This window comes from Brassica napus, chromosome C3, assembly GCF_020379485.1.
Source record: "Brassica napus cultivar Da-Ae chromosome C3, Da-Ae, whole genome shotgun sequence".
NCBI classification, from domain to species: Eukaryota; Viridiplantae; Streptophyta; class Magnoliopsida; order Brassicales; family Brassicaceae; genus Brassica; species Brassica napus.
The window spans coordinates 581,973-596,075 of record NC_063446.1 but is presented as its reverse complement, the minus strand read 5'-3'; the positions used below and the strand labels follow the sequence as shown (position 1 = coordinate 596,075).

General features: G+C 33.1%; 2 protein-coding genes across 4 annotated transcripts; both read right to left on the bottom strand.

Moving 5' to 3' along the window:
* Window positions 1-1,572: 1,572 nt before the first annotated feature.
* On the bottom strand, window positions 1,573-3,633 carry LOC111198030 (ras-related protein RABE1d). Of its 2 annotated transcripts, none has more exons than XM_022698445.2 (8): window positions 3,378-3,633; window positions 2,887-2,959; window positions 2,709-2,809; window positions 2,508-2,573; window positions 2,325-2,422; window positions 2,195-2,257; window positions 2,018-2,110; window positions 1,573-1,930 (listed from the first exon to the last, which is right to left on the bottom strand). In XM_022698445.2, the coding sequence occupies exons 1-8, from the start codon at window positions 3,448-3,450 to the stop codon at window positions 1,844-1,846; spliced, it is 654 nt and encodes a 217-aa protein (XP_022554166.1). In that variant the 5' UTR covers window positions 3,451-3,633; the 3' UTR covers window positions 1,573-1,843. The 2 variants fall into 2 exon arrangements, with proteins under 2 accessions (XP_022554166.1, XP_022554167.1); XM_022698446.2 differs by having other exon boundaries at window positions 2,883-2,959; window positions 3,378-3,416.
* Window positions 3,634-3,954: 321 nt separating this feature from the next.
* Window positions 3,955-7,341, bottom strand: LOC111203701 (zinc finger protein ZAT5-like). 2 transcript variants are annotated; one of them, XM_048751780.1, is made up of 2 exons: window positions 4,554-7,341; window positions 3,955-4,270 (listed from the first exon to the last, which is right to left on the bottom strand). In XM_048751780.1, the coding sequence occupies exon 1, from the start codon at window positions 6,889-6,891 to the stop codon at window positions 6,061-6,063; it is 831 nt and encodes a 276-aa protein (XP_048607737.1). In that variant the 5' UTR covers window positions 6,892-7,341; the 3' UTR covers window positions 3,955-4,270; window positions 4,554-6,060. The 2 variants fall into 2 exon arrangements, with proteins under 2 accessions (XP_048607737.1, XP_022553406.1); XM_022697685.2 differs by having other exon boundaries at window positions 4,573-7,341.
* Window positions 7,342-14,103: the final 6,762 nt, after the last annotated feature.

Below are 14,103 nucleotides of genomic sequence, written 5' to 3'. Positions count from 1 at the left end.
TTCCATTCTTTTACACATCATTATCGAACATATAAAATATTGTTTTCTGATTGTTAGTATATAAACTTTTCATAACTGCTGTGTGTTTTATGCAGGGTGGTCGGCTCATAGTTTATAGGAGCCATTGCGCAAAAAAATATTTTAGGCCTTTTAATAATTAAAACACACACAATTTAAGTATAATTTTTTGAAAACTGTATTGTATAGAATAGAAGGTTATTAAATTTGTGGAAACACCGTAGCCTAGTGGTTAAGGTTTAAAAACTTTTACACCCAGGTCTGGGGCTTCAAGTTTCGGAGAGAGCGATTTATTAAACAATTATGCAGATTACAGAAGAAAGGCTTACAAATGATCTTCATAATAAATCAGCGTTAAAAAAAAAAGGTTATTAAATTTAGATATAAAACATATAAAATCAATTTTTAGAATAAATGTAGATTTATTAAATTTAGATATTAAACATATAAAATAAAAAAATTTAGAATACATGAATATTTTTTTGTTCTTAAAGATTGTTTTCTTTTATTATTTTTTTTTTAAATTGAAAGAATTAGATCTTTAATATCATGGCCCTGGTCCGGGGACGGTAGCAGTGCTCGCCGTCGTATCTTAGCCGGCCCGGGTTCTATGTAAGTTGTTGAAGGCTTAACTATCTCTTACTCTCTTTTTTTTAACTCATCATCAACTTTATATTAACTAAATTAGGAGTACATGATTTCACCACAATGGATTCAACCACACTAACAGACAAAGTATTCTATTATCACTCATCAGTAGATTGGATCCTAAGCTACCTGAAATCAAACTTTGCTGTAATTCCAACCCATGAGAACAAACTTTTTCTAAGACCCAGAAAGAGTTGTCTCTTGAACCACCTGCTTTGACCACAATGAGCATAAGCAATGAAGCCTGAGATACTTTAAACTAGTCACAACTTCTTCTCAAAACACGAGCCTTTGTCTCCAAAGATATGAATGCAGACAAATGCATCAACACCGGGTGGTGAATTTTGTGACTAGCTTCAGCTCCATCAAGACCCATGCCTCGCTCCTATAGCCTACTTATTGGACCTCGCGAGACGAACGCATTATAGACACTAGATGTTAATGACATGCCGAGATACCACAATAAAGCATGGCATTAGTCTCCTAAGGATCTGAATGAAACACCGGACCAACACCTTTCGGTGCATCTCTTGACCATCCCCAACACCACCGGCCCAAATGCTCCGCTCCTAAGCCAAAAACACGGAAGCGCTCCGTACTGAAAAGCGGACCTCGACGGCAACATCGTAACCGGTTCAGCAAACATCCTCTTGAAACTCTTCTGCTGTTTTTAAATATTTTAATTTTCTAAACTATTACATTATATACCAATTTTAATTTCTGATAAAAATACAAATCAGTGTTTCAAAAAAAAAAAAAAAAAAAAGATAAAAATACAAATCCTCAATAGATCCCAATAACATTTCTTTTAAATACTTTATTTCAAAAGAAATACAGTAATCAAATTTGTCTTTCCCTTAACACTTGATGAACTGTTAAAGTAAGTTTTGTACACACTAAAAAAAATTACACACACTACAGCAGTTTCATTTTCATAAATTCAAAAGTCTGAAACATTGTTTTTGACCAACATTGTCTTCCTTACCAGGAAGATCATTGTACAGAATTACAAAGATAACAAATTAGACATACAAAGATCACAACCATCAATGAGATAATCCTACTCGTCCTATGTTACACAAACAAGAACGATCTCTGATTTGAGACGTAAGAGATGAAAACATCAGATGGCTAGAGACTTAAGTGCAGGCGAAGAAGAAGAGCGATGATCATACTCCTAAACGTAACTACAGCAAGCTGATTTCTCAGCTGTAGTAGAAGACGATGAAGCAGCATCTTGCTTAGTGATCTTGATGCCTTGTGGCTGTAAAACAACATTACATAATATGTTTGTTACTCATATACTGTTGGTATAAGATAATATGAAAGAGTGAGTTCGAGTTCTTCTTACCTCAGCCTTTGTATCAGTTTCTGTCAATCTTTGTTTGATGTCTTTGGCGATAGAGAGGAAAACAGACTCCACATTGAGGTTTGTTTTTGCACTCTGCAACAATTTTGTAATCACTATCAGTACTCATCAAGAACATCAAAGGGTATATACATATGATGGTATGTTTTATAATCTCACCGTCTCAAAGAATTTGATTCCATACTCATCAGCTAAAGCTTGGCCCTTTGCTGTTGGGATAGCCTGTGAAAAAGGTGCATCAGTGGTCATGAAAGAAAGTATGCATATGCAAGTGAAGATAACTACATACCCTTTTGCTTTCATCCATGTCAGCTTTGTTACCGACCAGTATTTTGTTTACGTTATCTGAGGCATGCTGCTCTATGTTCTTCATCCAGTTCCTAATGTCTGTCATAAAACAATTCAATTTTCTTTGAAAATGATATATAACAAAGTTGATTTGATAAAGATAAGATAGTAACAAGAGACATACTGTTGAAGGATGACTCATCGGTTACATCGTAGACAAGGAGTATGCCCATCGCTCCTCTGTAATACGCTGCATAAAATGGACCAAAACGCTTTAGCCACAAGAAAATAAACAGATTAATTGCATTGTTTACTTATAATACATAAAAGAGTTTACTTGCAAGTTTAAATAAATAAAAAACAGTTTTTTTTTTAATTATTAAACCTGTGGTGATAGTTCTGAAACGTTCTTGACCAGCCGTGTCCCATATCTGCAACTTGATACGCTTCCCATCAAGCTCAACGGTTCTTATCTTGAAGTCAATTCTGAAAGAAAGTAAAGACAACAAACTTAGACAAAAGAAAGACATAAATCTTAAGAAAACAGAGCAAGGAAGACATGCCCAATGGTAGTAATGAAGCTTGTAGTGAAAGTATCATCTGAGAAACGCAGCAACAAGCAACTCTTCCCCACACCTGAAGAGAGTACATATACAAACACATAAAGACTAAAACAAAACAAAACATGAATCAACTTATTTCGTCAAAGTCTTCTCCTTTTTTTTTTTTTTAATTTTACACAATATTTACTCTACTACTAGTTTTAGTACAGCAAATCAAAATCATAAAAACCCTAATTAGAGACCGACAAAACAGACACGAGGTTCTGTCGGAGAAACCAACCAATCCGAGCACTTGTGAGAGTATTCAAAGTTGCTTACTTTACTCTACTACTAGTTGGTGGAACAGATCAAAATCATAAAAACCCTAATTAAAATCGCAAAAAGACAGGTACGAGATGTTGTCGGAGAAAGCAATCGAGCACATGTAAGTTTTCAAAGTTGCTTACTTTATGTACTAAAGAGAGAGAGAAGAAGAAGAAGAAGAAGCTTACCGCTGTCGCCGATGAGAAGGAGCTTGATGAGGTAATCATAGTCCGAACGAGCTCTCGCCGGAGCAACCGCCATCTCTCAAGATCAGATTAAAAAAGTTTAAAGCTCAGAGATTTATCACTTTTGCTTCTCTTACAAAAGCTAAACCGAGTCTGCTTCTTCTTCTTCTTTTTCTTTCCGAAGGAGATTGAAAGTGTTTCTGGAGAACAGCTAAAAGAAGTTGATTGCTGCTCGGAAAAAAAATAAAATAAAAATTTGGTGGATATTATTTTATTTTGTTTATAGTTTTAGACCCTGCATTTTATATATTTACAGTTATCACCCTTGGTTATAGCAAATAAGTTGATTGATGTGGGTAAAAGTTGATCAGATTATAAATATTTGGGGTTATTGTAGGATTTTTCGGAAGTTCAGGGTGCAGTAACGGAAGAAGTAATGCACGTTTGGTGTAATCATGTGTGACAGGTCTACTGTAGACAAGCAGACTAGTGGAGTTTTCTGGTGAGCTGTCAAGCAGTTAGTGGGTGGAGACGGTTGCTTTGCTGTATGTACGTCGTACGCTAGCGCAATCCAGCGAAGTATCTAATCATGCCAGAGCCTCTGTTTTTTTTGCCACTGGTATTTTATTAACAAATGCCAAATTTACAAAAAAGTCCATTAAAATGGCAAAATTAACAAATAATTAAAGGGATAAAACAAAAATCCAGCCGAGAAAGCCCAACAAGGGAGCCCAACAACTGATCTTGATCGACACCACGTCTACTCACGAAAACGAAGAAGAGAAACGCGCGGAGAGAGGATTACATCAGCTCCTTACACCGCCATTGAAGTCGTCGTCGGAAGTCAAATCGGTATCCACGGAAACATACCGGAATAGGATGCACGGGCGACACATCTAACAACGACACAAGCAGAAAAAGGCGAGATGCCATCACATCAAAGATGAAAGTGATTTAGTTGAAGGAAATCGATCTAAGTCATCAGAAACTCCTAATCCACAACAGATCATTTTTATTGATTCTAATAAGACCGAAGATGAACCAATCCCATAATAGGGGAAGGAAGACCTATTCCGATGAAGATCGAAACTCAAACTGAATCTGTGAGAGGACATGGAGGCGAGGAACAGAGAAAGAAAACAAATAAAAAAACAAAATATAAAAGTGGGATAAACCGACGAGAAGCCAACCGCCGCACCGGAAAGAAAGGTGTGACGCCGGAGGTAGAGCCAGCCAAGCAACGCTGAAGGAGCCATCGCCTGCTGAAAAAGAAGCCGGTCAAGTTGTCGCTGAAGAATCTGCCGCTTGCCAGAGTCGAAACCCGATCACCGGGAATCAGAGGCAGAGAAGGAACCGGCGTAATCATGAACCCCTCTCAACGTCACCTCTGTAAAAAGTTTTTTGGAGAGAAAACGGAGAGAGGAGAGAGGTTCATGATTCCATGGTACCAGACTAAGTCAAATATATACATATTTATCCACCATATATATAATTATTCTTATAAATATTATTATTAATCGCATGTATATAAACTTATTATCAGTGTCTCAATCCTTTTAGCTATCCATTATCTATAATCTATACGAATTCAAACATTGAACGTGTCTCCTCTTTACGTAAATGATGTATATATAATATATGTGCCGTATAAGACTTTATTTTTCAAGATAATAGAGAACACTGTGTTTTGAAGTTTATCCCAAATTCACATGTAACGATTGATCTTTGAAATCGTCGTCAATTACACAACATGGCCTCGATGTTTTGTCTTATTACAAACATAGACGGTTTGTATCAATTAACAATGTGAAAAGTACAGCCACTACATTAATTAAAAGTCCACCGACGTTTTCTGAAAAATTACCAAACATAATGTTATTATCAAATCTTTTAATCCTTTCCAAATGTTAGGAATATTCACTTGCTTATGTTAATTTGTACTTTCTCTACGTGTCATGTTCATGGATTCCAAAAGAGAAACACATACAAATGTGTCATTTTAACAAAAGAAAATATATATGTTATCTGTATAACGACTGTGTAAAGACATAACAATCGGTATAAGAGATGCATGCCAATATACCATAAATGATACTATGCGTAGTGTAGCTCCTTTTTTCTAGAAGATGTTGTAGTATTGACAGATGCTCTTGAATGATGTTGGACATAGGGTATAATCTCAATGCGGTAAGTTCAAATTACGCATGTTTTGTTATTTTATTGAAGACTTCTGATTGATTTTAGTTTAGTATTTGAAGTGTTTTTTTTCAGTTGGAGATGAAGTTCCTTCTACGTTGAAACACTCTAAAACCGCAAAAGGAAGTGAAGTGCACCGAAAGGAGTTACAGAGTTAGTGTGGCGGCTAACAAACGAAGTGACTTTATATGAAAGTCATCGTCACATGCTTCTTCCACTCTTCAAGGAACAACCTCATCGGCATCTTTAATCATTCTCCCAAAGCTAAGTATTACAGATATACTTTTGGTGCTAATTATGAAATTCTCTTTTAAAGATGACATCACCACATTAAACAAAATAGTATATGGAGCAATGAATAGTACTGTTAAAATGAAGCAATGATGAAGTTAACTCAATCAATGTCAAATTACAAGGATCAATATTAATTAGAATACATATGAAGGTTAAAGAAGTTATGAATACATATGAAGGTTAAAGAAGTTATTAATTAGTGATGACAATCAATCAAAGAATTGGACGCAGCCGTGAAGAGAATAATCTGATCTTTGGACGCAAACACGAACTTGGGTTCATCTTCTGGCGCTGGAAGATTCAGATCTAACTCCATAAAGTTATTTTCCCGTATAGATTCTTGATTATGACTTGATGATGTCGCTGTTCTGATTGTTGAGTTAGCATTTGCATTCAATGTTAAACCTCTATGTCTCCTCATATGTCCTCCTAAGGCTTGTCCTGAAGAAAACTCGGCCTTGCAGATCGAACATTCATGTGTTTTTTCCTGTTTCTTGCTACCGTCACTGCTAGTTACTTGTAGAGAAAGAAAGCTTCCTACAACTCTCGCAGCTTCAACTGTTTTAACCGCAGACGCAGATTTCTTCTCGTCGCATTTGAGAACGATTGCTCCGAGTTTGGGCTTCTTATGGCTAGTCCTGTGCCCTCCTAGCGCTTGAAACGAGTGGAAGCTTTTATCACACGTTTTGCACTGGTAAACACCGTTTATCCCTAACCCTAGAGAGGCCACCGGTTTCTTGTTGCTCAAGAAACCAATTTTCTGCGTCAACAAAGGATCTCCACTAGTGTTTGATTTATGTCCTTGCGACAACAACATTAGACAATTCGCCATGTCTTGGTCTTCGTCCGTAGCTCCCCGGAATTCGATTTCACCAGCTCCTTCTTCTCTTGCCTCCAGTGATCGTTCCTCGTTGCAAACACTGGACATTACTTCTGCCTTGATATGAGGGGACGCAGATCGCTGACGTTTGGTACGTTTGCCCTTGATGAGGAGTACTAGACGCGTCTCCTCATGAACACTTGTCATGATCCTCCGCTTTTAATTTGGCTGTTTCAAGAATACAAGAGAGATATGTATATATGGAGAGAAGTATTGTTTGGTATGTTTGGTTTATATGTCTGAGTATCTCTCTCTATATATATATATATTTTGTGGTTGTCTGTTTATACGCACAAAACTCTTGTATTGTAAATAGAGTATATATGTAATGAAGGGTAAGAGAAAGGATAAGAAAAGAAGCAAACCCCAAAAGACTTTTGGTGAAGGATTCCTTTCTGGAAGTTTAGATTTGCAAGCCTGGAACCACTTGTTTCTCTCATCTTGTTTTTTTCTTCTTCTTTCCATTGTTTAAATTAGTTTTCTCTTTATTTGGTTAACATTGTTTTTCTTGTATTATGGATCATATACAATTTAATTAGTATTTGTTAAACTTGATTACTCATGAAATTTCTCCATTTCATCCTTATAATTTCCACATCTTCGTACTACTACTACTACCTAATAACAATAACAAAAATTAAATTCAATGTCAGCACTTGTCTTAGAAGAAAATTTGGATGGATAAATGAAATCTAGTTTAAGTAGTGGCACAAGCATGATTTACCGAGACATCTGTATGTATAATTATTCAGACAACTGTATGTATAGTTATTTAGACTTTATTTTCTGATACAAAAAAAATAGCATTCTATAATTTGAGTGCATAAATTTCAAAATAAATTATGACACTTGGCAAAATGTAAAGTAGTATTATATCTAGAGAGAAAATTGAACTGCATTTTCTAAATATGTCACGCCATTTTTAATTGTCATGAGTTATAAATATGTACATATATATAACTTAATTTGAAATACAATTCAATTTCTAAACTTGTATCATATACTACTAATCATTGTGGATTGTGTGCACTGAACTTAACTAGCTGATTAATTAAGCTAATCAATTGGAAAGTGAAAAAGCAATCAAATTTTGAGGTGAGCAGTTCATGTGCAGTTGAGGCAACACACAACTATGAATCATGATCATAGTTATATTATAATTTAATAATATTTTTATAAACAAATTTAATATATAATATAACTTCCTATGTTTGCGCCTATACATTGATTTTTATTTTGATCACCCAGTTGATTGATCAATCCATTATTAAGCTTGTGATTAGCTAATAATGTGTATTTGGTGAAGTAACCTCTGTTATCCCAGTTTCTTAATATTTTAAATAAAAATAATAATTTGTCATACTGTCCTATATGATTCTGTACTGTAGTATACCAATAACTCGGTGATAGAACAATTTGTGAATTTGATAAAGATTCCACAAAAGTATGAAAAAGTAATGAGTTTTTTATCCAACGTTTACTCATTCAACTCTATATAGTTAGTTTTTCCTTGGCTCTATGAATATTTCTTGATAACGTGTTGATAATAAATATATAATAGATTACTAACACGAATATTTTTGAGTGTATTGTAAAGCTAGGATCAAAATTTAATAATCATATATCTCAATAGATAATAATTGAATATATGAAGAACTGATTTAAGTCTTGGAGTTAAAAAAAAAAAAAAAAAGTCTTGGAGTTGAGGATTGTATGTGTGAAAGAGAGAGAATTGCTTGGCCGCCAAATGAAGCCATTACTTGCCAACTAGCTAGCTTCACTACTTACCCTAAGCAAAGCATATACTTTTATTTTAATCATCGACATAATCATCATCTTAATAAAACCCTTTTTATTTTACTTTGAAAAACAACTTTTTGGCAAGGCTTTTTTCACAAACCGTTATGTAGTGGTTGCAAAGGATCATCTAGGGGCTAGTGTAGAAGACATATGCATATCATCTAATCAAAACAGAATTGGATTGCGAGTAAAGATAGCTCACAAGTCACAGCAAACTTTAAATATTATTTGTGACCCAAATTTTCTTTGTAAGAAAATGTTTTCATACAAATATATATCCCTTATATATTAAAAGAGGAGCATTGGAGTTAATGCTTTCACACCAATTAGGACACGTGTCTATTGGAGAGAGACTCTCACAAATTAGTTTCCTTATTTGATTTTTTTATTAGCGGATTTCTTAAAGAGTTTCCTTACTCTAGAAAAATAAGTAACCAACTCATGATTTGGAGTTCTCACGTAAAGCTAATGCTACGGATTTGTCTCTTCTTCATTCTTACCCACCTTTTACTTCAACCGCACTGTTTTTAATGAAAGGTTCGGAGTTCTACGTATCCCCCGACTCAGGAAACGACGACCCAGTTACCCCAAGGCTCGGAACGTTTAGACACGTCGTGGTTCAAGACGAGTCCCTCGGTATCATCTTTAAACGAGACATGACCATTCATCTCAATGAAGAACTCATCCTGAACACTTTGAAGAAGAGCACAATCTGTATCATATTTCAACGAGACATGACCGTTCATCTCAAAGATGTACTCATCACTTTCAAAACCATAGACGGTCGTGCTCTGTCCGTGCACATCGCTTGGGGGGGGGGTTTGCATCACGATCCAGTACGTCACCACAGAGTGAAAGATGTACTCATCACTTTCAAAACTAAATATAATGCAACCATTATAACGATACGCTTTATAGTTCATGCAACCATTATAACGAGACATCACTTTCAAAGATATTAAAACATATTTAATATTATAATACATAATAGCCACAAAGGTCAACCCTGGTTAAAACCCACAAAGTGAAATCCAGGAAGGGTTAAAGATTTTAATTACAGACAAAGTTGGGAAGCCACAGAGGTCAACTATGAATGTCGTTTACAAAGAAGTTTTTCAGAATTTGTTTGAAGAAAAAGACATATAAGTAAGTATTTGCTGTGTTGCTTATGGTATTATATGTTCTTACGAGAAGTCTTAAATTTTTGATATATTGTCTATGTTGCTTATAATATTTTATGTTTAATTAACAGAGGTTGTGCGGCAAGTTTGTGCAAGAACAAGTGTTTTAACATGGAAGGTATGCCGATTGCGTACTTTTATATAGTAAATACTCATGTTTTAAAGCAAACAGTTAATATAAGTAATTGCAGGGACAATTACCTATCGACAACTCAAACACACACAATTTGCAGGCAAACCAACTGAAGTTATGCGCATCAAAATTATATGTACTCTTCAAGCTGCTATGTATACCATTTATACAACTACTTTTCAGTAATTTCAAGATTGCAGGATCTCTGTGCATGTTTTTAAGTAGACATTTTTTTCATTCAACAAAGTTTATTAGAGCGAAGTTTATTAAAAAGTTTGGTTCCGTTCTAAACTTATCTATGTTGCCTTATACGGACTATTATGCGTCTGAGATTTTTAGTTGTTTTTTTTTTGACCAATGTCATCTCATTGCTTTAGTCGTATTTCCTAAAAATGTAATCATAAAAATAACATAGACGCACACAAAAATCAAATTTCATATATCATTCAAGTGTATATGATGTATATTGTTTTCCCATCCTCACTTATTTTTACGATCGCATTTATATAGTTTCAACCAATGAAAATTATGGGATCCTTATGATATATACTGTTTATGTTATATCATAAAAACATGTATAATCACAGTTAGAAAATTAAACTTATGTTTCCTTCCCTCTGATTTCTCTTAAAGCCAATATAAAGAGAAACATTTTTCGCAAAGAGCCGAGTATATAATGTTTTTTTTATATTTTGTTAGAAAGACTGTAATTCGTTTGTTTCCGAATTTATATAGGGGATATATAGTGTTTCTATATAAATATTAATGTTCAATATTCGCAAAATGTTGAATACGAAGTAAACTTTCACATGTAGTTATTTCCTTTCTCTCACATGCTATCATAAGTTTAATAAAAATTACAGTTATGGCAAAGATCATTAAATTTAATGTTTTATATAGATTATTTAGAAACATAATATTCTTAGATACCGAGTGATTCTAATTTTCTTATCCTTGCGAACTTTAATACAATACTGAAAGGGTTGTCACATCCAATGTACTGTATTGGTATGTTATGTATAAGTTTGTTTCGTTTTTGATTAGTTACTTAACTCGGTCGTGTAAGATGGTTCAGCTAACGATTTTCATCTTATTTCCATTATTTGTGTAGACCTTTGTGGAGCTATGGTTGTTGTAGGGGAGTGCAACAACTTGAAGAACTAGGACCTGGCGAGATATTTTCTTATCAGAATACCAGGATGGAGTTCACTTTGGTTAACACAGAGTTTGAACTTCTGACTTTACTCATATTTTGTTTTGAGAAACAGATCTTAGTTTTCATATATATCAATATGCTAACTCACCAAATGAATTACAGGTTAAAACACTTAAAGTGTGTTGTCTATGGAAAGGAAGCAGTGACTTTGAATGAATACAACCTTAACTCACGTGCTCCAGTGAATGTCTGTGTTTTGAGATCATGGAGAATCCATTGGGGAGAAGGTTAGCTATCTAATATTGCATATTTTGCAGATTAAAATATCTTATGTATTTTATACTTCTTATTTAGGTGGTTTCAGATATATCACTAACCTAGAAAGCTCTTCTCAAGTCTTATTTGATCAGGACATGGCAGAAATACAAAACTTCAGATCGAAGTAAGTATCTTCTAAATTAATACTTGCATGTGTTTCTTGGTTGGCGATAAGAAAATAGAGTGCCCTAATTTGTATCTTCTTCTGCTTCTATGGTCACAGAATTCCTATGCCGGCAAATTGAAGTTAATGTTGGAGTGTCTATTAAATTGAAGATTTTTTAGTTTAATTAGTATTCTATTTACATTTATATTTTTATTTTGGCTTTCAACATCTTACTTAAGAACTATTATGATAAATTTTATAATTATGCATCTTAATAATAAATGAGCTTTTTAGTTATAAGAGAGTTTTTCTATTGTTTAAATATGCTTTTACCATTCTTGAAACTTTCCTCGGTTGTTATAAAGTCCTACTTCATCAATTATATATTGCAAATACATACTCTATTTTTGATTTCAAACATTAAATCACCGAATGAAATACTCCGCGCAGGATTATCACCTAGTCATTTAGTAAAGGAAACATGATTACCTTATATACATGAAATTTATATGCTCCACTCTCGTTTTTGTTAATATTTTAACGTAGATGTGAGTGACAGAAACATAAATCAATCATGCAAACGTGACGTTATCATGTTCTATACACCTCACCCTCTTAAGACAATAACTCTATATGTGCTAATTAATTAAATACTGACAAAATTATAAAACGATATTGCCTATTGGTAAATTTTCAAAAATATCTTGATAAGCTCCATTATATCTTTAATGTAATCATGTAACTAACTAATTTTCATAGTGACATAATTTCATAGTGTCCCGTCTTGATGGTGAAGGTGGTGCATCGTCATTGGTGGATAAAACTATTCTAATCCAATCTGTTAAGCACCACCTGAATGATCTGACATTAATAGATAAGAAAACCAAACTATAATGCGCACTACTATTTTTGGATAAATATTTCATGTGGTGAAGGTAACACTAATTAACTATAATGTCACAATTCACTAAGTTCTTCTATTTATAGTGTGCCAGAATCATCAGGTGTTGAATTATTAAAAAAGCTAAGTAAGAGCCATGAAGAAGACCAAAGCTTTATCCCTCTTATTGCTTGTGGTAATGGTCGTCGCTACGACTATTAATTGCCGGAGGAGCTGCTTGTTGCCGGAGCACAAAGAATCCTGATGGCGGAGAAGATAGCAGGAGAGGAAGTTGAGGCCGACGTTAATAACCACCACAGCATTCCAAGAGGGTCATGGGAGAGTAATGATACAATCCATGCCCCATAATTAATGTTTTATGAAATATGACATCATGTTATGCTCATTTTTCTCTTAATTTAACTGTAATATCTATACTATTAAAGCAGAATCCTATTGTCCTTTTTACCTTAGTCTGTCATTTCTTTATTAACATTGCATGTTTCATTAAGGGCAATCAGGTAATATTAATAACACATCTATATTGGGCCATTTTTTCGGATCCAGCCCACTGTCCACATCAGATCTCTCTTGGGCCTTTTGGGCCGATTAAGAAATCAGATCCAATTCTCATTTTTTTTTTTCCTTTGGGTCATTGAATCCAAGTTCAAATAATTTTTTTTCAACCAATCTTAATTATTATTTTTTTCTTATCTTAATATAATTTAAGCATTCATAAAAAAAATTGAATTTTTCATTGAAAAGTATAAATCCTTATTAAAAATATATATTTTTTTATTAAAAATATTAACCACACAATAAAATTAATTTATCAGAGTTATACCAACTTAATTCATTAAAGAAATAAAGTTTAATTTCTTAAACATAAATTGTCATTTAAAATGAAACACGATAAAGAAAGATAAAAAGTTTAAATCTTTTATAAAATAAAACATAAATATATAAAATATGGCATTTACTAAATATTTGTCAAAGTCTAGTATACTTGTTATGTTAGATCCCTTGTTACCATGCGAATCATATGTTGCGTATTAATGTAGAAATCTATACTAATAAAATGGACTTTTTGAGGCTCCATAGAGCGTCCACATCAGCAAAAAAAACTTCTCCCGAAAAATGACACGTGGCATAAAAAATAGTTTTACATTTTAATATTACTAATTTTCGAAAATTATAAATAATATGTAAACATACAGCATAAAAAATGAAAATAATACATTAAACATATGTAAGATTACCATTTTACATTTTTATTTTAAAAAAATAATATGTAAACATACAACATAAAAAATGGAAAAACTACATTAAACATATTTAAGATTACCATTTTTCACTAAAAAAAAGACGACTTATCTCCATAATGTAATTTTGTAAAAAAAAATATTATATATAATTTCAAAAATAATAAATAATATGTAAACATACAACATAAAAAAGTGAAATAATACATTAAACATATGTAAGATTATCATTTTACATTTAAAAATAACAATAATATGTAAACATACAACAGCAAAAAAATAGAAAAACTACATTAAACATATGTAAGATTACCATTTTATAAAGAAAAGAAAAAAGAACATAAATATAACTATTTGACTATTTGTCCAAGTTCTTCTATTAAACATTGCCGTTTTACATTAAAAATGAAAAAAAAAACATTAAGATTTAAATATCTATCTTAAAATATAAAATATAGATATCTATCTATACTAATAAAAGGGACATTTTGAGGCTCCATAGAGCGTCCACATCAGCAAAAAA

What these genes read in the sequence shown, in the direction of transcription:
- LOC111203701 (XM_048751780.1), bottom strand. Translation starts at nt 6,891, where the DNA reads ATGACAAGTGTTCATGAGGAGACGCGTCTAGTACTCCTCATCAAGGGC.
- LOC111198030 (XM_022698445.2), bottom strand. Translation starts at nt 3,450, where the DNA reads ATGGCGGTTGCTCCGGCGAGAGCTCGTTCGGACTATGATTACCTCATC. An exon ending in CCTTCTCATCGGCGACAGCG is followed by an intron (nt 2,960 to 3,377) that starts GTAAGCTTCTTC and finishes TACTCTCTTCAG; the next exon opens with GTGTGGGGAAGAGTTGCTTG. An exon ending in TTTCAGAACTATCACCACAG is followed by an intron (nt 2,574 to 2,708) that starts GTTTAATAATTA and finishes CATTTTATGCAG; the next exon opens with CGTATTACAGAGGAGCGATG.